Raw genomic sequence first — 21,130 nt, forward strand, 5'->3', positions numbered from 1 at the left:
ACGCAGGCGCAAATCACAGATTTGTGGGACACTTTTTTCAAAAGTACGCCCTCTCGTGACAGAATCAAAACATCCGCCATCTTATATTCTGCTGATACAATATTCTGGATGAAGCAGATAAATCCGTTGGCATCTTCCTTTGTTTGAAAGTTTAGAGATTCCTTGCCATCATGAGTGGGGGGATTCCATATCTTGGTAGCAAAATAAGTCTTATTTCTAAAGCAGGAATTCGATATGAGGGTATTTTATATACCATTGATCCGAATGAATCGACAGTTGCATTAGCGAAAGGTAATATAGATAGCATTCCAGAAAATGATATATATATGCATGTTGTGAAATTAATATCTGCAGCTAAAAAATAAACGCGTATGTCGTAAAAAGTGGCAGCATTCGTTGACCTACTCAAAAGTTTGGTGCCTTGAAATAACCGAAAAGTTTATAACAAAAGCGATAGGTTTTGCACACAATAGCTTTGCATTAAATTTACAAATGACAATGAGTAAACCAAGCGCTTTCAGTTTGGGAGTAAACACGGTAACGTTTGAGCTTTTGAAATTTTCATGCAAGTGAACATACTCGACCCTGACTGACATAAAAACAAATTATATAATTAATGTTTTGAAAGATACCAGGCTTCTGCCATGATTTAGTATGCCCTATTATACACTGGTATTGTCTATAACACTTGAAACATTAGGGTTAGAATGTATCTCAGAATGCATCATTATTATAAAAAAAAGCAGTAATGAGGACATATAATATTTTCAAAAGAATTTGTCATATATCAGGGTTTTGAATCCGTACCAGTGGACATTTCCCAGGTTGCTGATTCTGGTAATTAACTTTCTTCAAATTGTACACTAACGGCAAAAGGTTGTGATTGCATTAAAACAATTTAATAAATGGAAATTGAGCCAATGATGAAATATTATTTTCAATTTGTTGTACAAACTTTAATTAGTCTGTTAACCCTTTCAACGCGATACATGGCATATACTGCAATGACTTACGCCATCCACCACTGCTATTCTTGGCATATGCTGCGATGACAACAGATTTTTCATAAGGACTCTTAAACCATTTGGTTTTCATTCAGGTCTAATTTTCCCTTGTATGTCTTTAGTCTTTAGTATGCGTCATCTTGACACTGATTTTCTCATATGTAATTTGGTCACACTTGCGCGTTTGTATTCTCAGATCTGCAGTGACATCACAACATGTAACTGACCAATCAATGAATAGCATTTTTGTTATGTAAACAATGTTGATAGGTGATGCGGATAAGATTCCTCTAGATTTTCCATAGACTTATTGCAAATTAATTTAATTGATATATATCGTAACCAGTTGAATAAAGTAATTTTACTCTTTTAATACTGTTAAAGACACTATATAATATCTCCATTTTAATTTTTAACACACTATAACCTCTGGTTAAAAAATAATCGTCAATATAAATAATCAGTAATCCCCTTCAAATAGATGAAAAATCTAGAGGATTCCGGATTTCATCACCTCCTCACAAATGTAAATGCCAGGATGTCCGGATCTAAGAATACATTAATCACGTTTGTATTTTCTCTTTGTACTTTCACTTTAATTTAGGTAGGCGCTGTTGATACTGATTTATACAAACAAATGATCAAATCTTTGAGTATCGTCTATAAACTCGGAAACTGCATATTGTATGTCTGCACTGGCTTCGGTGTTTAGTAATTCTTCTAGATCTAGATTAAGTGTTCCTGTTTTGAAATATATTGACTGGCGGAGTTTTTCTCTATCCAAACTGTAATTGTCACAAGATAATAAAAAATGTTCTACAGATTCTATTTCTCCGCAAGTACATTTGTTGTCTTCTACATGTCTGTTAATGAAATGTTGATACCCCTTTAGTTTGGAGTATCCTGATCTGAGACGAAGTGTTTTTTTGATGGGAAGTCGAGTTTGATTTTTTTGATGCATCTGGGTGATGATTAAAAAATCTTCTCCCAACCTCACTAGATTCCCATTGTGTCTTCCATTTTTTAATGACTGATGTTCTCGCCGCTTGTTTGATGTCTTGTTTTGTCGTGATTGAAGACATTTCCTCCCTATGAATTGTATGAGTTGAGGATATACAAGGTCTCATTTGCGCTTGAAATCCCAGCAATTTTCATTGTAAAATCATGCAGTAGAAGGAAAATAAAAACAAATATGACAAATGCAAATGTCGGAAATCAGAAATGAAGCTGTAAATATGGAAATATTTCCGCATTTCTATGGCAAAACTGACAACAACCATTTTTTAAAAGGTTTCTTGTTCTCTCAATGTGTTTAAAACATTCAATTCGTGTTGGAAATATGTTTTGATCGATCATTACGAGACGAAGAAACAAGGGGGAAAACAGAGGTCGACTAAAAATTTGGAGGAAGAAGCCACTGATTTGTGCCTCAATAGTCAATAACATAATACGTTGTGTATGGTGCAATACCCTACGGAATCAAGCAATTGGTGTCTTCTTTACTAAAAAAAACCAGATAAAACAACAAAATAGATGAAGACAAAAAGTAGTTTTTATTCAAAATTCAACACAAATGTAATAAATTACACCTTTTACCTGTTAATTACCTGAAAATGCAGCTAACCTGATAAAAAAATTACTGAAATAACTGCTTAACATTACAGTTCATACTCTCCTGAGCATTTTTCATGCTATAACTTTCTCTGTATCTCTTAAAATAAAAAAGATACAGCAGTCTGAAAAGGAATATACTGTTATAATGAATGATCACAAAAAAAATGCAGCAGCCATTTTCTATTTTTTGTGTAGCGTTGAAAGGGTTAAGAATCTAACAGGTCAAATTAAGGAAATAGTCACTTCAATTGTTCCACATAATGCAATCATGTTAAAAGACCGAGTGACTATCCCAGTTTGCGCCAAGAACTTTTTCATCTACTAGTCCAGAAACTGAATATCAAAACCTATATGACTATATAAAATTTTGAAAATTTTCAATAGTCCAAATCAATATTTACTAGTCTGGAGCATCCGATTAGTGGCTTAGGGAGCAGACTGCAGTATCGATTGATTCAACTTTTGTATTTGCATGTTCAGGTGTTCTCATCCGGGTCTGCATTATTGTATATGAATTTATAGTCTTACAATGTTACAAAGATGAATCATTAAGAATGAGGAAGGAGATATATAAAATGATGCCAAAAGACAACTCAGGACACCACAAGAGATGGGGACCATATGACACAGAAATTAACAACTAAAGTTCACTGTACTGCCTTCAACAATGAGCAATGCCCATACTGCATAGTCAGCTATAAATAGCCCTGAAATGACAAAATTAAAACAAATCAAATAAGAAAATTAACGGCCTAATTTATGTCCAAATAAACTCCCATTTTCAAAAATTGTTTTTATTTATCTACAATGTAGCTGCCATTTTGCAATCAATTATAGTTAATAGCACATGATTCCAGATTCTGTAATCGGCAAGCCAACTCTAAATTTTGATAATAAAAACAAATCACAGAAATATCATATAGGTTGGCCTGCTATTTTGTTTTTTTAGGGATTTTTAACGCTGTAGGAAACACTTACTAAATTGTATTTTGCCTTGAGCTTTGGCAAACCATTTTCATAACTCATTTGCTGTAAGTCAGTAAGAAGGCACAATGAGTCAAGTTAAGATAAATTAAGACAAGTAGCCATGATATTCTATGCAGTTTAAACAATAACTATTCTTTCTTTTTTATTTCCAGTTCGTTCGTTTGGAACTGAAGATCGACCGACTGATCGGCCTGTAGCACCTAGAGATGAGATATTTGAATATATAATATTTCGAGGCAGTGATATCAAAGATTTACATGTTTGTGAGCCACCAAAACCACAACCTCTGCAGACAACCTTACCACAAGATCCTGCTATTGTCAAAGTTTGTATCCCATAAATGTTTTAAACAATTTATATAGAGATTAGAATAGACAAGTAAATATCAAGGAGGTTGCACTTATATTGTCTTTTTAAGAATATTAATCCAGAGTAAAGTCCAACTTTAGTTGTAAAATTTTGCTTCAAAATTTAGATTGAAAAAGAATTGAAATTTATTTAAAACAGAAGCAAAAAAAAAACTTATGTCGAAATTTGTAATTAACATGTTCCATACATTGTAGTATAACCACTTATTCAGTTGAGGAACAAAAAAAGCCAATATAAAGTGCTTTAAGCCTTCTGGTGAAGGTCTGTAATCTTCTTTCAGTCTTCTCAATCATCTTTCCAACAGCAAGCGGCAGCAAGTAACAACTATGGGAATAACTCATCATATCAACCATTTGGTGGTCAAAATATGTATAATCAGTATGGTCCTTCAGCACCACAATCTTTTGGTGGCCATCAGCAACAACAATCAGGTAAGTCAAAATAAATATATTCTAAGTAATTTAACTGAAACTTGAGGCTGTCTTTTGTCAGCATAAACACAAAAAATCTACTGTAAATTTAAGCTTTATGGTGTGCATTTATTATTGTGATTTTGTCATTTAAGATCAAAGTGCAAGTTTTAATTATCTACAATAATTGTTGAGATGATAAATAACCCTGTCACATTTTTCGCATTATATAAACATTGCAAAAACTTCTGAACTAACAGTATACAAATACAGTTCAAAAATGTTGGTTTAGTGTTCCATATGAAATTGATAATTAACAAATATACAAATTGGATGATATAAAATGTAAACTTAAATTAGATGCCTAACAATTACACAAACAAAATGATAACATGTATCACATTTAGATATACAGATTATTTTCTGAAATAGACATTTGAGCACATGGTTAAGTAATTTTTAGCTCTCCTACATGTAATGATGACCATCTTTGTCTACTTTTATTAAAAAAAAAACCTGGGAAAAATCATCACTGGGATACATGTAAGTTTAAAATAGGTGGCCCATGACCTTGCCAACCAACCAACATGGCAAAAAATATAATAGATAGGGTTAAATGCAAGCCACTTCCTGTTTGCATATACCTTAAAATTTTACTCGCCCTATAAGAGAAAATTTTGACAAGACTGAATTTTGCCTTTATGGAAGGGAATGATTTTATATTTGGCAGAGAAAGTAGTAGACAGTATGGTCTACGGAAGTGTAAACCAAGGGGAAAAGTTCTTATGGACCAATTGCATTCAAATAACACTCGCAGTTTAACATTTGTAAATGCTATATGTACTACTGGTATTATGATTACCGAGTCAAATGATTACAGTTTTCTGGTTTTTAATCAAGACTGATCATTTACTCCACATCCCTGGCAAGACCCCCCAAAAATTATCGGGCGTCACAGCAATTTTGGGCTCTATATTTAGTCCATTCTGTATTGATATAAATGTATAACCTTGTTAGTGACAGTGACAACAGTGTTAAATTTAAGATTATATAGTTCTATGTATTATTAGTCCTGTTAGTGTCTATTATGTATTAACATGTAATGAAATTCTTTATACTACAGGCATGATAGATGTAACACTTTTCATTATAATTTATCCAAATCCAATATATTTTAAACCATAAATATCAACCTGTTATATATTCTGTTTGTGTGTATCCTGTAATTAGTTCACATAGGTCCAAAGAAAACTATTACAGTATTGTGTATATTTGTTAGGTTCACGTGGGCCCTCTCCTACATTTAACCGTATATCACCCACTATGGATCAGGGTATACAAGTGGGGATGAGAGGAGCACCTCCGGCCAGAAGACCCAGTGGTGGGTACTAATCATCAATCCATAAACCAACATCTTCACTAATATCCATCAATCAATTGTCATATTAAACATAATGATTATAGATACTGCTTTGGAAAATTATGAATTGTTAAAATACCTTTTATTTGAAAATATTACATACATATATTGTTAAACATTGAATTGCCATAGAAGCAAGAGCAGTATTTATAATTGTTAACCTAAGTGACTGTCATCATTTACACTGCCAGCATGGCCTTCATCCATAACCCTAACCTAAAGAATTCCCAAGTTGTTAATTACCTGCATGGGGCAGTCTTCATTGTGTAACACAGAGCTTTATCATCATGGACATAAAAGTATACAAATCTGCTAGTGCTTGCTGAATAATACTTAAATGATTCAAAACATCAAGCAGTTATCAGTTTTTTGATGCCATATATTAATACTCTTCTTTGCAGCTCTCAACCTTGCACTGCATAATTCACTGATTTGTTCTGTAAAAACCTAAAAGTCCAAATAAAGATATCTGTGTGGTTCAAAATAGCTTTTATCAGGGTTGCCAAACAAATATTTGAGCCTGCAGGTCATTTTTAGTGGAAGAAGACGTCAAGTCTTCTGAAGACTTAAGGGACCGACCCTTGGCATTGAGTCTCTGTATGCCGCATTCATTTCGTATATTACAATTTCAAAACAACTTAAGATTCCGGACACCGATTTTTACACATGATTAGGCATCTGAATCATTTAATTTGTAAATTATGATTGTAAAACAATCACTATCGTAAATATGACCCTTTTATTTATGTAAATTATTAGATTTCATCTCATCCACATGAACGTTATTTGTTTACTTGTAACAGGATGTTTTAACTGTAGATATTTGTATTACGCATGCGTGAATTTGGTATCGGGACAACTCGCCCTGTTTACAAGTTCGCCCTTGAAGTTTCGAATTTGCAATCCTGCAGACAAGAAGATGTTGTTTTTATATAAATAAAAAGGATATATAAAGTGTTGTCTTTATTCATGGTTTTCCTTTGTCATGTGAATTAGATGCCCTTCGTAACATACATGTGTTTTCAGGGGTCTCCTCCCGTCCTCCCGTTTAGGAGAAAAAACTCCCGTGTATTTTTTTTGATCATTTCTTACTACTGTACGGGTGTAATTGACACCTGTGTTAAATTTTACCTGAACATCAAAGAAGATGTATAATTATATGGCTTCACTTGACAGCTTGGGTGTTAAACATATTGGTAATCAACGATGTTTACCTCCGGCTAACTGCCGTTGTGTTATCAAAACGATGTGTATTGGGAATATTGAAATACTTTTTTGTTACTTCCCTTTGTTTTAGCCTGTTTTCAGTTATTTTGCTTTTTAAAAATGTAAATTGTAAAAAGACTATAAATGATTAATATTTTAATCAAATAATCATAAAATGATGTTGATTAAATGAATTTAAATGATTTTGGACAAATAAAAAAATTAAAATTTATAAATTATTTTAGCAATCTAGACCTCCTTTCAAGGATTACATTGAAGTTTATATGGTAAATTTTTTCTCACTAATTTGTACTGGCCGACCGTGCAAGGCTGTATAGCCACTCAAGGTCGATAAAAACTTCCATTTGTTGTAATTTGGAGTCAATACAAAGGTTTAGTAGTTACATTAACTCCTAGTAAAATCTGAAATGTAAATGTTAGTATATATTAGATTTTATTGTGTAAGCTAAGAAATAGCAATACATTTGACACTGTTTTAGCTGTCTACAAATATGACTTTCATAATGCTTAAAATCCATGCAGTACTAGTGTTAGTGTATGTTATTTTTTTAATTAATTTACGATGTTGCAAATATACATTTGTACGTGTGGAGCTTATTTCTTTCTTATTTGTCTAAACATTTACAAATGATAAGGAGATGGAGACATGAACAAAATTATATACAGATAAGACATATAAATATAATGATTCATTTGCAAGCAGTGAACAATCATTTGTCAAAAACAAAACAAAACAAGAAACAGATTCTTCTTATTATTTTATTTTATTCAAATAGAGAGACAATAAGGGAACTATAAACATTACAATTTGATGGAAATTTGAAGAAAAAACACAATTTCTACATCATTTGGTTATATTTACGACAAAATTTATGTCGATAAAAAACATGATGTTTTGACCATTCAGTACTTAATAGATGCATTGTTCTTGGGGAAAAGTTTTATCAAATAATATGAATATAAATGACTTTTTTGTGCTCATTTTTTACAGTGGGTTGTGATGATCTTCCAGTTAGGTTACCCTCATTTGGAGTGTTGTTCCCAACCTGTTAAAGGTCCATCTTTGTGCATTATTCAAAATTGGAAATTTAAACAAGCATTTAATATTTTTGATCTGGAAAATAAACCCTGGTCTGCTAGCTTCATGTATATTTTTTCTACCGATTTAATATATAACTAGAATCATGCAAACAGACTTAAGGAAAAGGCATGTAAGTTCATCATACAAATATGACACTTTTTCTAGACAATCCAGATCTTGCAAAATACGTCGCTAAAAATTGTAACCTTTAAAATTGTTGTTGTGCAGTAAAAACCCATATGGGAACTTTCAAAAGTTGGCGGGTATGTAACAAGTCTTACTATTTTTATGCTCCATTTATGGGCAATATGTTTTCTAGTCTGTCCGTCCGTCCTGCTTCTGGTTATAAAGTTTATGGTCGAGGTAGTTTTAGATGAAGTTGAAATCCAATCAACTTGAAACTTATTACACATGTGTTCCTCTTGATATGATCTTCTTAATTTTACTGCCAAATTAAAGATTTTACCTAATTTTCATAGTCAACTGAACATAGAAAGAGATTGTACAGATGGGAAATCCATGTACTTATGACCTTTTCTTGTTTGAAGAAAAAAATACATTTTAACAATAATGGAACAAAGCAGCCTGGGTAAGTGGGGCTGCTTTTATGGTAATTCAAGTTACTTTTTGTTCACCTTCTTCCACTTCAGAGCTATCAGCTCTTTGATTGTCTTATCCTTATTTAAACCTCTTTTAAAAGACTTAGTAACAAAGGCTACCATAGTAATCAGTTGGGCATCATGAATTAATTTATGATTGGCACAAAAACGGTATTTGTCTTGATTTTCAATATAAATTCGATGGTGTGGGGCTAACTCTAAATTTTGTGGGGGGCTAACTCTAAATTTATAGGACATTTATGAAGAAATTCCAGAAATATTACTATCTCAATACCTGGGGAAAGAGTACAACAAGTATCATCTAGAATCATACACTTGGACATGTAATAAGTTAATACCATATCGTTCAACAACAAAATCTCCTTGCATACCCTATTTTTATTTGAATAAAATCAGAACCACATATTTACTTTTATTTGGTCTTTAGATGAACGAAATTGCTGTTTTTTGTGTCGTATCCAGTATCTGTGAAGTGTACATCAATCTTTAAAGTAAATGATTATATGTTAATTTATGTAGCTTATATGGACAAGGCATTAATTTGAGTTGACAGGTTTTTTTAATTTTTGTCAAGAATGAAATGATTTCATTTGTTAATGATTAAAATTTATTTCAGAAATGTTTATGTACTCTTGTTTGGTGTTTTATTTTAAATTATTTTCTTTATTGAATTTTGCAGAAGATGTGTATATCAAAATATGGTTTATTTAATGTTTCATTTTTTTTCACCAAAAAGCAGCAGTCTTGTTGACTGTTCAGGCTTAAAGATCAGTATACTTTTGGTTAAATGCAATGTGTTATTAGGCTCCCATTCACAAGTTCAAACAATTTCTCATCAGAATAACTAAAGCTTCATTGAATTCTACAGGGTCACGAGGTCCTACACCGCCACAGCAGCCAAATAGGAAGTCCCCAACATCAGACACTGGTACACAGATGAGTCCAGAGAAACAATTACAGTCCGGCCAACAATCTCATAATAGACCCGATTTTAGGCGACCTCCACCACAGAGACCTCAACAAAATCAACAGCATCAACAACAACAACAGCAGTCATACTCAAGGGGTCGTGGAAGTAGTCGAGGGAGAGGGGGATTTGAAAGTAGAGGAGGATATGAAAGTAGAGGAGGATATGAAAGAGGAGGTAGGATCATAGAAACAAAAATATTAAAAAAATACAAACTATTTATGTCAGTTTTATGAAATTAAACTAATCATGGATCATAGAAACAAAAATATTAAAAAATACAAACTAATTATGTCAGTATTATGAAATAAAACTAATCATAGATACCAGAATTAAATTTTCAAATGCCAGAAACTACTTTTATCTACAAAAGACTCAGCATTGAAGCTCAAATAAAAAAAAATGACCTAACAAAGCATGGAGTTTAAGAGCATTGAATAAATCTTCAAATATATTGAAGAAGCTCAAGATCTGTAATTTGTTGTTCTTGCTTATTAATTTGTATCATTAAATATAATCTCATCTATTCAGTTAATTTTCCTTTTAATTAAATTATTTTAAAAGCTTTGAAAGAAACATATATGTGACACATTCTATCAGTTCAAATATTCAGGGAAACTACATTCAACTATGTTATGTTTTAGGAGGACATAGAGGAGCTCCCCGGGGAGGACCTAGAGGAGGTAGTGCTAGAGGTGGTGCACCAAGAGGTAGAGGAGGAAGGCATGGAGATCCACTTAAGTTTGAAGAAGAATTTGATTTTGAAACTGCTAATGCTCAGTTTGACAAAGAAGAAATAGAAAGAGAATTAAAAGAAAAACTTGTGATAGGTATGTGATTTTCCATGATATTTATTTTGCACTTAAGTGTTGTTCTTTCAGACAATTGGCCCAAATAAGTTGACTTAGGGAATTTAGTCGAGTGTGCTGTCGAACATTTGTTGTAATCAAAGTTATTAAACTACCTCAGTGGTGCACACATCAATTGCGTGAACTCATGGGTTTGATCTTTAGCAGAAGGTATTCAAAATAAATAAAACATGCACAAAATGAAGTGAAATAAGATCCCATGCTTTATTTGTTTAATCTTTTTTAAAACTTTATAGTGTTTATAATTGTTTTCCATGTTCATTAGCAATTTTGTAAAAGTTTTATAACATTTGGTTGGAAACTTGTGCCCTTTTAACTGGCAAGCAGGAGCATTTTAAGAAATTGAAGTGCCTATCCCCATCACATTTTCAGTCAATTGCGTGAGCTCGTGGGATTGATCTTAGCAGAAGGTATTAACTTTAGATAAGATGTGTAGAAAAATAAAATGAACTGAAATAAGATCCCATAGCAATCTTTGAAGAATAAACAATAATTTGAGATTAACTATTGCTATTCCATGACAATCTGAATTTAGATATATAAGTATTAGATATAAGAATGTGAGTTCTTATTACTACTATACTCACTCAGTCACATTGTTCCCAATAGTAAGAACCTCACAATAAGTTCTAAATTAACAGGAATAGAAATATTGTAAATATTTATTGTAGGTGATAAAACAGTGAATGGTGATAAAGATAGTGTTGAGAATGGAGGGGATGAAACAGAGGAAGACCCAGAAATTACATATGATAAAAACAAATCATTCTTTGATAATATTAGTTGTGAAGCAACAGAAAGAGCCAAAGGGTACAAGATTTATAAACTAGCCACTTTGATGGCATTTTATTTGGATTAATTGTTTGCTGGAAAAGAGAGGCAAAAGATACCACAGGGACATTCAAACTGATACAAAGAAATAATCTGACAAAAACTGCAATTATAACATTTCATTATTGCCTTGCCTGCAATAGAAGGCTATACATTAAGATCCTAATATTGGGGCAACTGTTTAATATTTTGTATTGTGCTCTGTTTCAGGATGTTTACATTATATACAGTTGCCTTATGTTACAACCTTTCTGGCTTGCATATGTCCATTTTCTATGACCATTTTTATGGTTCAGCAACTGCTAAAAAATATATAATCACACGAACATCTCATTCAAGGGTTTTCGGCTCTCCCTTGACACCATTTGCGAGTATGGTCTTGAGGAAACGATGATAGTCCGTGGAAGGGGACGATAAATGGCTGACCCGTGTTAAGAGAGAGCCATATCTCTTGCACGTTAAATACACCCTTGTAGATTTCGAAAAAGAGTAGGTTAATGCCGCTACAAGGCAGCACTCTCACCCGCAAAGTGGAAAGGGATTAATATAAGTTGCAAAACTTGTTTCCCAATCCACTATAAATAAATATGTTTAAACTAAACTAAGGGTAGGAAAAAAATTTCAGAACACCTGGAAGCAGATACTTTAATGTTTGCATATTTTTTATTGACAGTAACTGTAAATTTAGGAGGGTTCAGTTACTATATATTCTAGCCAGAAACTTTGGGCACAGTGTTATTTATTTTATAACTTTGCATTTTGATGACTTGACTGGTACTACTACAGCAGTTGGTTAACATTTCTGATCAGCTAAACCGTTTGAATAGATTTAACAAGTTCTAAATGTCAAACTACCAACTTTTGTCTACATATTTGACATTCATGTGGGCAGACTTCAATATCAATCAGTATATAAGTTTACATGTAGTTAATAAGAAAATCTCTATAAATTGATGTTTTCTAAATGAACTTTTTTTTTTAGAAGAACAACAAGAACAAGTTGGAAGGAAGAGCGGAAGTTAAATACTGAGACATTTGGAATGCAGGACCGAAGAAACTTTGCTAGTAGGGGTTATGGGGGTTACCGTGGTTATAACAGAGGATACAACCGAGGAGGTTATTATAATGACCGGGGCTCACGAGGAGGATATTCAAGAGGAGGTGGAGGAGGAGGAGGAGGGGGATTCAGAGGTAAAAACATTGGAATGTTAAAATAACTTGTTTTCACTTGTTATGTCACGAAAAAAGCAGACTGCAAATATGTTCAATTGTTTATTCGAAAGAGTAAAATTGTAATTAAAGAAAATTGTGGAAAAGCTTATTGGGTTAGGCCTTTAATTCATTACATATTATGCCCTTACAGCTAGTTGAAGGGGCTGGGATAGGCGAGGATTTTAGGGCTTAAGTCACTGTTGTGCGATATTTAAATCAATCTTATTTTGTGTAACAATAAGAAACCAAGGATGTATATTACTAGCTGAATCTTTGTCAGACGTTAAATTAAGGACTTAGGCATGCTTGATAGTTATTGTATGATTTGACTAGTTTGGCCCTTATTAGAAAAAGATTCTTTCATGGCATCCAGAAATAGTTCACAATTTCTTTTCAGTTTGTTCCAGCAACAGTTGGGATCATTTTTTTTATACAACCCAAAAAAATAAGAAAAATTGGTCTTGTTGTCATCCGATCCAGATGGTTTTCGAATAACTTTAGTATAGGAGAATAGAAATCAATAAAATTCTATCACAATGTTTATATTTAACCTCAAAAGGAAGCTTTGGGTTGATTTTGGGGGTTATAGTCCCAAAGGTTTAGTAATCAAGCATTTATCTAGTTTCAGGACAATAAGTTGTGTATAAGTATTTCAATTGCTCTGAAATTGCATCCCAATGTTTAATACCATAAGTAGAAGGTTTGGAATTATTTTAAGGGTTATTGGGCAAATAGTCTAGGAATTAAGGGCCTAAAAAGGGCCAAAACAGACATTTTTCGAGTTTCAGGACAATAATTTGTGTGTAACTGTATGGATCTCTCTGCCATTGTACCTCAAAGAGAAGGCTTGAATGATTATGGGGGTAATGGTCCAAAGGTTGAGAAATTAAAGGCCCAAAAAAGTGGCCCAAATAAGCATTTTTGTAGTTTTCAGTCAATAACTTGTGTTTAAGTGTATAAATATCCCTGAAATTAGACCATACTACAAAGGGATGGTTAAGGAGTGTTATGGCTGAAATAATTTAATTTAGCAATTAGGGGCAAAAAAGGGGTAAAACAAGGGTTTCTCTGGTTAAAGGTCAATTTAGACAATCTAAAAGCAGCGCAAGTCTGTAAGGGAGGTAATCCAATATAAATTAAAGAATACTGTTATATATATATGTTCACACTGCTTGAAAATGATGTATTAAGAAATAATGATTGTCATGAGATGATTAGCTGTAAATTAATTTTTAGATGTTACTTTTAATCAAAATTAATTTTAACCATGACTGTTTGTCATTTTATATTTCAATATTTATGTTTTATTCAAATGAGTAGGTAAATAAGAGTTTGCATGGGGGTACAATTTTTCTCATTTCAGATTTCAGAAATGAATAAAAATATTTTAGGGGTCTTTCAAAGAGGATATTATATTCAAAAGGCATCGTGTATTGCTTAAAAACATTTTAAAAGAAAAAAATATAAAAGTTCATTAGACCACATTCATTCTGTGTCAGAAACCTATATTGTGTTAACTTTTTAATTACAATCCAAATTCATAGCTTTATCGAGCTTAAATGTTGTCCATACTTGCCCCAACTGCTTAGGGTTCGACCTCTGTGGTCGTATAAAGCTACTCCCTGCGAAGCATCTGGTTTAACATGGAATCACAACAGTAAATAACTTGCAACAAATATATCCCTGCATGTTCATTCCCTTAAAAAATGTCTAAATCTTAAATCGATATATGGAAATCATTTCTTTTAAGTTGGAAGTGTATAAAAATCCTTTTTGAAACATTAATAATGACGTTGTAAGCAAATCAAAAATAGATCAAGTTTACTTCTTTTGGTTTTTAAATGAAATGAAAACAGGAATTGACACAGGGATAATAAATTCAAAACAAGTCTGGATTCATCTACAGTTTGGTTTGTGATTTATAAAAGCAGGATTTTTTTATTTTTCAAATTAAATATCTTCAGTAAGAGATATATATTATTGTCTCTCTCAGGTAATATATTCTAAATGATTTCGTATATTACAATTTAAGTACTTTGAATTCAAAGAAATGCATCCATGTATACAGTGCAGTAAGCATCTGTTTGACAACATACAAACTTAAAATTTTGATCGAATGAGAAATATTAAATTCAAATGCAAACTATCCAGGGGAAAAAAAATTTGATTAAATGACGAAACTATACTCCTGGATACTAATATGCCAACTGACTGATTTTTATAGGCAAAATGATTATGATAGTCAATTATGAGGTTTATGAATGATTATAAACGAATTAGTGACACATTTGATGGGGAGAATTGGATTAGTTCTAATTACAATTTGTAACATCTGTTTGACATGTTAATAACCAATGAAGTACCAAAATTGGTTTCCAACCAAATGTTGTGAAACTTGTACACAATGCTTATGAGCATAAAACAAAGATCCCATTTAAATTGGGGTAGGTTCATTATTTCCAATGGACACATTTTCAATTTATTAGTTTTGAGGGACAGTCGCTACCTAAAAACACCAAAGAATTGATATTTTTAGAAATAATTATGTATTTTAATTTACAGGACAGAGCCGTCCACCACGGGGAGGCGGTTATGGTGGTGGAAACAGAAATCGTAGTCAAGGATGGGTGGATTATAATTATGATTATGAAGCGGCAGGATTAGACAAACGCCAGGGCTCAGCTAATAGAGTGAGTATCAGTTTAAATGATTAAAAATATGTACATTTACATTCTCTCTTCTCAAATGTTCTCCACAAAATAGAACTTTGGGAAAATACACAAGTTTCTTCTAGTTTCCTTTTAAGCAATCTAATCCACCTCAATTACCATTAAAAAAAATCTTATCTGAAGCACAGAACTTGGCTAATATCAACTCAAATTGATAAATACCAAAACACAGAAAATAACCTGTTGTGTCCAATTTGTTTGATTTCAACTTTTTTTTCTATTCAGTAGTAAAAAAAAACTTGTTTTTATATAACCTATTGGCATTCAGAAAAATCTTTATACTAAAAATAAACCATTAGATTAAAATATGTTTTCTTCAAGAGGATATGGAAATAATTTATGATTTTATTTTTTTCAGCAAAGACAGACAACAACAGCAGAATCGTAGAAATAGTGGAATACGTTTGTGATAAGATGTATGCAAGATGATGGAGTCTGGCAGCTTTTCGTTATAAACTCCTTAAGATGCATGCGCCATCACCCATTAACTGACTTCATTTCACACTCTGAAGAAGCTACTTTAGTAAGAGTTGTGAAAGATGTCGATGGATTTTAATTGTTTTACAATTGTGTATTTATGGAACAGAAGTTCAGCAGAAATGAACATAAGATGAATTCTCCAGTAACCAGTGAGACAATCAGATGCTGAATAAAACCTTGGAAATTATTTCATTTCTTTTTTAAATTAAGAAAAATGCCATTTTATGCTTTATTAAAGACAGCATAAAATGTAATAAATGAACTATGGGCAACACATTTTTCTCGAAGTATAAAAACAATAGTAAAACAAAACATTGAAACAATAAAATATTTATGACACTATCTTTAAATTATTCATTATTTGTTCAATTTTCATTTATAAGAAACTTGTGTCCTATTTTGCAAAGCAAGCATTAAACTAACATGTATTTCTGTGCAAGTTACATATTAGTAAATATATTTTAAGAAATTCTTAATCATAATCAAATAAAGTATTTTTTTTCATAGATGAGGCTTTTTCATCTTTATTTACAATATTGAGCTTTATAGATGATTAGGGATATTCTATTCAGGTCTCTTTTGTAATATGGCCTAGGCGCAAATACTTATTTTGCTTTTCAAATTATCTTGTGTGCTTTTGATTAACATCACAGAGAGCACAGAGAAGCAGTAACTCCTTTGTGTATGGCTTGATCTATGTGTTAGTTGCAATTGCTTTTGTAAATGGGCCCCTTCTTATAAGTAATTTTTTGTTTAAGATTTGATAAAACATTGTAGTTATTTAAAAGGAATAGTGCTAGATTTGACAAAATGTACTGTACAAAATCTCTACCGGCTTTAGTTTATTCAATCCACTTTGAACAAGGCAGTGAAGTGTATACAAAATATTGGAGACTAATCCATTAATTTGAAAGAGCACCTCAAATACATGTAGTTACTAAAATTATCTAAAATGAAATTCAAATTTCCAAGAGATTTCACACTAATTTATGGTATAAGCTAATCACAGACTTGCAGTTAAATTAAAACTTGCTATCTGTACCAATTACTCCATATTCTAATAAAACAAAAAATTGCTAGTTCAATTTTGAGTTACTTTTTTTGTCAAAATTCATAAAAAATATCTTTGATTTTTTATAAATTTACCTGTATGCCCTTAAACATATGTGTTTACAGTCACCCTACTTAACCTTTATTATCAGATCCCTTAACATATTTTCATTTGAGACCTATTTTCACTGATGTTACTGTAAACACACATTTATTATTGTTGTTGGCCTTGTGATAAGTGGAATCCAGATTCATATTAGAGATAACTTTTGTGGTTGTAAAAATTCTTCTTAATTTGGTTGTATGAAATGCTCTTGATTATGAAAACTGAATTGAGGACCACTTGTTTGTTTTGCTCTATGTTCTTCCTAACTTTGGTATCTACTTGACCGGTTTCTGTTTGTAAATGTACTAGTATTTCACAGATTTGTGTATTTTATACATGTATTTATTTGAATTGTACACTGTACTAATGAATTTACGGAGTACAAATTCTGTATGTTATTTTTATATATGTTAATTTTTTTCTGTAGGAAAATCAATATAGGTGTAAAAAAAAATCATATTTTTGGATAAAAGAAGACTGGAAAAAAATCTTTTTATTTTATTAATAGTTGTCAGAATTTTCACACAGCCACAAAGTATTTTCATGGTTTTAAATTATTTTAGAATATTTATCGCTATCTTTTTTATACTTGGAACATGTATGTTTCCTAAAAATGAGTTGTCTATGATAAAATTATAACTCTGGATTATGACAGTTATTTAGAAGAAAAATGTATTTGATCTCTTCCTGGTATGGACATTATTTATGAATCTTAATTTGTTTGACCTTAAGGGGATATGTTAGATAAGGTATATTTATTATGTTTGGTGTTATAAAATTAACTTTGCATAGATTCAAATTTTTTTGCAAATCTTATCCTTTATGAAAATATTTTAAAGTTTTCTTTACTGTTCTCGGGTCATTTGAGCTCTTTTTTCACATTTGTTATTAACCAAAATACTAAGATATAAATATTCTTGTCTTCTTGTCTGAGTGAGCTCTGTAATTCTTATAAAAACAAATTATTAAAGTGTACCTGCCCATTTTGTATACAAAATGATAATGTATCTTGAGTGAGGCTTGAAGTTTTATAGAGCTCAAATGGACTTCATGCATGCATATTTGTTAAAGGAGAGATTAGAATTTAAAATAGGAGATGATAAACAGATAATTTGCAAGTTCAAATTTTCAGTTGAAAATTGTTTGTAAAATATATAGATTGACAGGTTTTAGTGCACTCCATGACTCATATCAAACAAAATAAGAGATAAAAAACGAACACAATTTTGACAGTTATTCTTGGCATTCCTGATTGTCATCTAACATAACTTCCCTTCTTTAAAATTATATTTCTCATAATGTTATTTAAATACATTCACTGAGGACCCCATTATGTAAAATGTTTGGATCCTATTCATACAAATAAAATGCATTGATTTCAGTGTAAAAAGAATGGATATGTTGAAAGTGTATTTAATATACAATGGAAGTAATATCTGCTTTGCTCATTAATTAATTTAGATGTATAAATCATTGATTCTCAACTGATAGATTCACAGAAAAGGGGGGAAAAGGATACTTCTTGGTTGCCTTGCAATAAAACAAATTTCAATAAAGAATTCATAGTTGTATACTTTAGTCATTGTACTTTCAACACATTCAACCATCAATATATCCTATAAATTAAAATTATTTCCAAACCAGTTGTATTTAAATTAAGTTATTTTAGATCTCCACTGACACAGTACAAATATTTGTAATATAATTTGCACACTGTATAAATACAAAAAAATACATCTAATATTAAAGCAAATTTTAATTTGCATAAATTCACCTAATTTAAGAAGGAGCTCATAATGAATTTCACCAGATAACTTTTGAGAGATCCATTCAGTTAAGACTTGAGATCATATTTAGATAGAGAACCGGTTCTGGTCTAAATGAAAAACATGATTTTTTTTTCTATAAAACATTGCATAACCTCTTTTCTTGTACTGATGAGGTATTTTTGCTAGACTCTTTTCTGTTAATCATAGCTAATAGAGATTCTAGTCACAAAGTTACTGCCAGTTGTAATGTGTGGCAGCTATTGAAGACTACGCCAAATCAAATGTACAACTATATCTTAAGTAATCAAAATAAGTCTTAAGTGAGTACTGCTTTGTCTCATTATCTAAGTATTTTAAAATAAGATATAGAAACTAAAAATGTGCAGTACAGAAAAAAAACTTTTTACAAAGAGTTAAAACTGATTAATTGAATATATTGAAAGTGTGATCTCAAGAGGTAATGACAATTGATGACATGAGTTATGATACCAGTCAGCAGATGGGTTAAAAAATTTGTATAGAATTTTTGACCTTCCTAAATGTATGAAATTAAAAAAACACAAACATTTTGAATAAAAAGTGCTATAAAATTATATGGTGTTATTAATTGTAAAAGACTATCAGTTATACAAGTATAAATATCCAATTTTAGGTTAACTAGCTCGGTTTGGTATGAAATGCAAAAATGCATGATTATTGTTGTGCTATCATGTCTAAAGTCAGCAATCCACTTCAAAATACACAAGCTTTGCCAACTGTAGTCTGGATTTCCTCAATATATAAATAGCAAGGCACACAAACTGTTTCCACCAGATCTGTGTTTACATGTGGCCCTGAATGGAGGTCATGGGTTGATTAACAAACAAGGTAATTCATAAGAATTATAATTCAAGATTCAACTAGATCTATCCCCATAGATGGAAATCATACCCCTATTTAAATTTTAGTTGTTACAGGAAAGTTCTTATTTGAGGCAATGACCTCATGAGATTTTTGGTTATCAGCAATTCATTTATATAGGAAAGAGGAACTAAAGATACCAGAGAGAAGTCAGACTTGTAGATTGAAAGTAACTGACAACACTATTGCTAAAAATAAAAAGACAGACAAGTTTAGGAGACACAACATAGAAAAATAAAAACCAACCCCGCCAAAAAATAGGGGTGATCTTTGGTGCTTCTGAAAGGTAAGCAGATCCTGCTCCACATGTGGCACCCGTCGTGTTATTCCAATAACAACGGTAAACAGTCTCATTTGAATAAAATGAAGGGTATTTTACGTAACTTCAGTTTCTCTCGGCGGCAGCCATTATAGCACATGTGTGGCTTTCCCTGTACGTTTATTTGGATTTTAAGGGTTGTATCGTAAGATGGAGAAACAGAATGACAAGTTTAAAGAAGTGTGTAAAGTGTCTGGACAGGATGAATACGATGAATGTAACAAACATCGTATTTGTAACGAGTCATTCCCATGCAAAATTTGTAAAAATTGGTCGAAGGAGCATCGGAGTGTGGTCATGAAAATGATTGAAAAAAGTGTTCAGAAGACAATTAGGGTCAAGGAAAAGTAAATGGGCTATGTCGCAGATTTTGCTCAAATTTTGCATACAACCTTGGCTCGGTGAACTACAACTGACAATCGAAAAAATAATGCCTTTATCTCTTTTATTATCTGAAATATTTCAGATTGATTTCTTTTAATATTGGTGAATATTTGTATAGAAAGCACTTAAAAACATACAAAATTTGTCTTAAAATCGCCAAATCTTTTATTCTACTCCATAGATTTTTCTTTAAAAACTGTATGTTGTTGACACATACAATTCCGTTATAATGATGCAAAATAAAGATAGCGTCACCGACTTCGTTTGTTGTCTAAAAATCATTTTTCCACCTTGTTGGTTGTGAAAAACGTCAAAAATCAACGTTTTACGGCCGGCAACACGGCGACGTTACGATTATCAGGCAGAATCATGGCAAATTCAGTAGAAGAAAACTTTTTCTGAAAAATGTTAACTTTATTAAAAAGTCGACAGAAAAGAAGTTGTTAAAGTTGCCCGTTTTTGGCAGTCAACTTTTTAATGGAAAATACTTTGACACACTGCATACATCAGCAGAAAATTTATGGGATGCTAGAGAAACCCAGAATGTTTATAATAATTCTGGTAGTTATAGCAAGAACTTTAATAAGTCTAGAGATGATCGTACTCAGGTAAATGACTTTAACAGAAATAGGAAAGGCGATTATTCTGATAATTCTGAGAGTGGAGCTAAAGTTGCCAGAACTAACACTAAGAGTTGTATCGTTGTGTGAGTTTTACGGCCGGCAACACGGCGACGTTACGATTATTTCGACGTTTTATAGGATTTTTTCACAAAGAACACC

The 21,130-nt window shown here is 31.8% G+C and overlaps 1 protein-coding gene across 4 annotated transcripts; it reads left to right on the forward strand.

Moving 5' to 3' along the window:
- Positions 1–29: 29 nt before the first annotated feature.
- Positions 30–19,338, forward strand: LOC134721001 (protein LSM14 homolog A-like). Of its 4 annotated transcripts, none has more exons than XM_063583637.1 (10): positions 30–291; positions 3,758–3,930; positions 4,255–4,405; positions 5,664–5,765; positions 9,601–9,876; positions 10,344–10,529; positions 11,240–11,378; positions 12,382–12,590; positions 15,174–15,301; positions 15,699–19,338. In XM_063583637.1, the coding sequence occupies exons 1-10, from the start codon at positions 171–173 to the stop codon at positions 15,726–15,728; spliced, it is 1,515 nt and encodes a 504-aa protein (XP_063439707.1). In that variant the 5' UTR covers positions 30–170; the 3' UTR covers positions 15,729–19,338. The 4 variants fall into 4 exon arrangements, with proteins under 4 accessions (XP_063439707.1, XP_063439708.1, XP_063439709.1 ...); XM_063583638.1 differs by having other exon boundaries at positions 4,279–4,405; XM_063583639.1 differs by lacking the exon at positions 5,664–5,765.
- Positions 19,339–21,130: the final 1,792 nt, after the last annotated feature.

Source organism: Mytilus trossulus, chromosome 6, assembly GCF_036588685.1.
Source record: "Mytilus trossulus isolate FHL-02 chromosome 6, PNRI_Mtr1.1.1.hap1, whole genome shotgun sequence".
NCBI classification, from domain to species: domain Eukaryota; kingdom Metazoa; phylum Mollusca; class Bivalvia; order Mytilida; family Mytilidae; genus Mytilus; species Mytilus trossulus.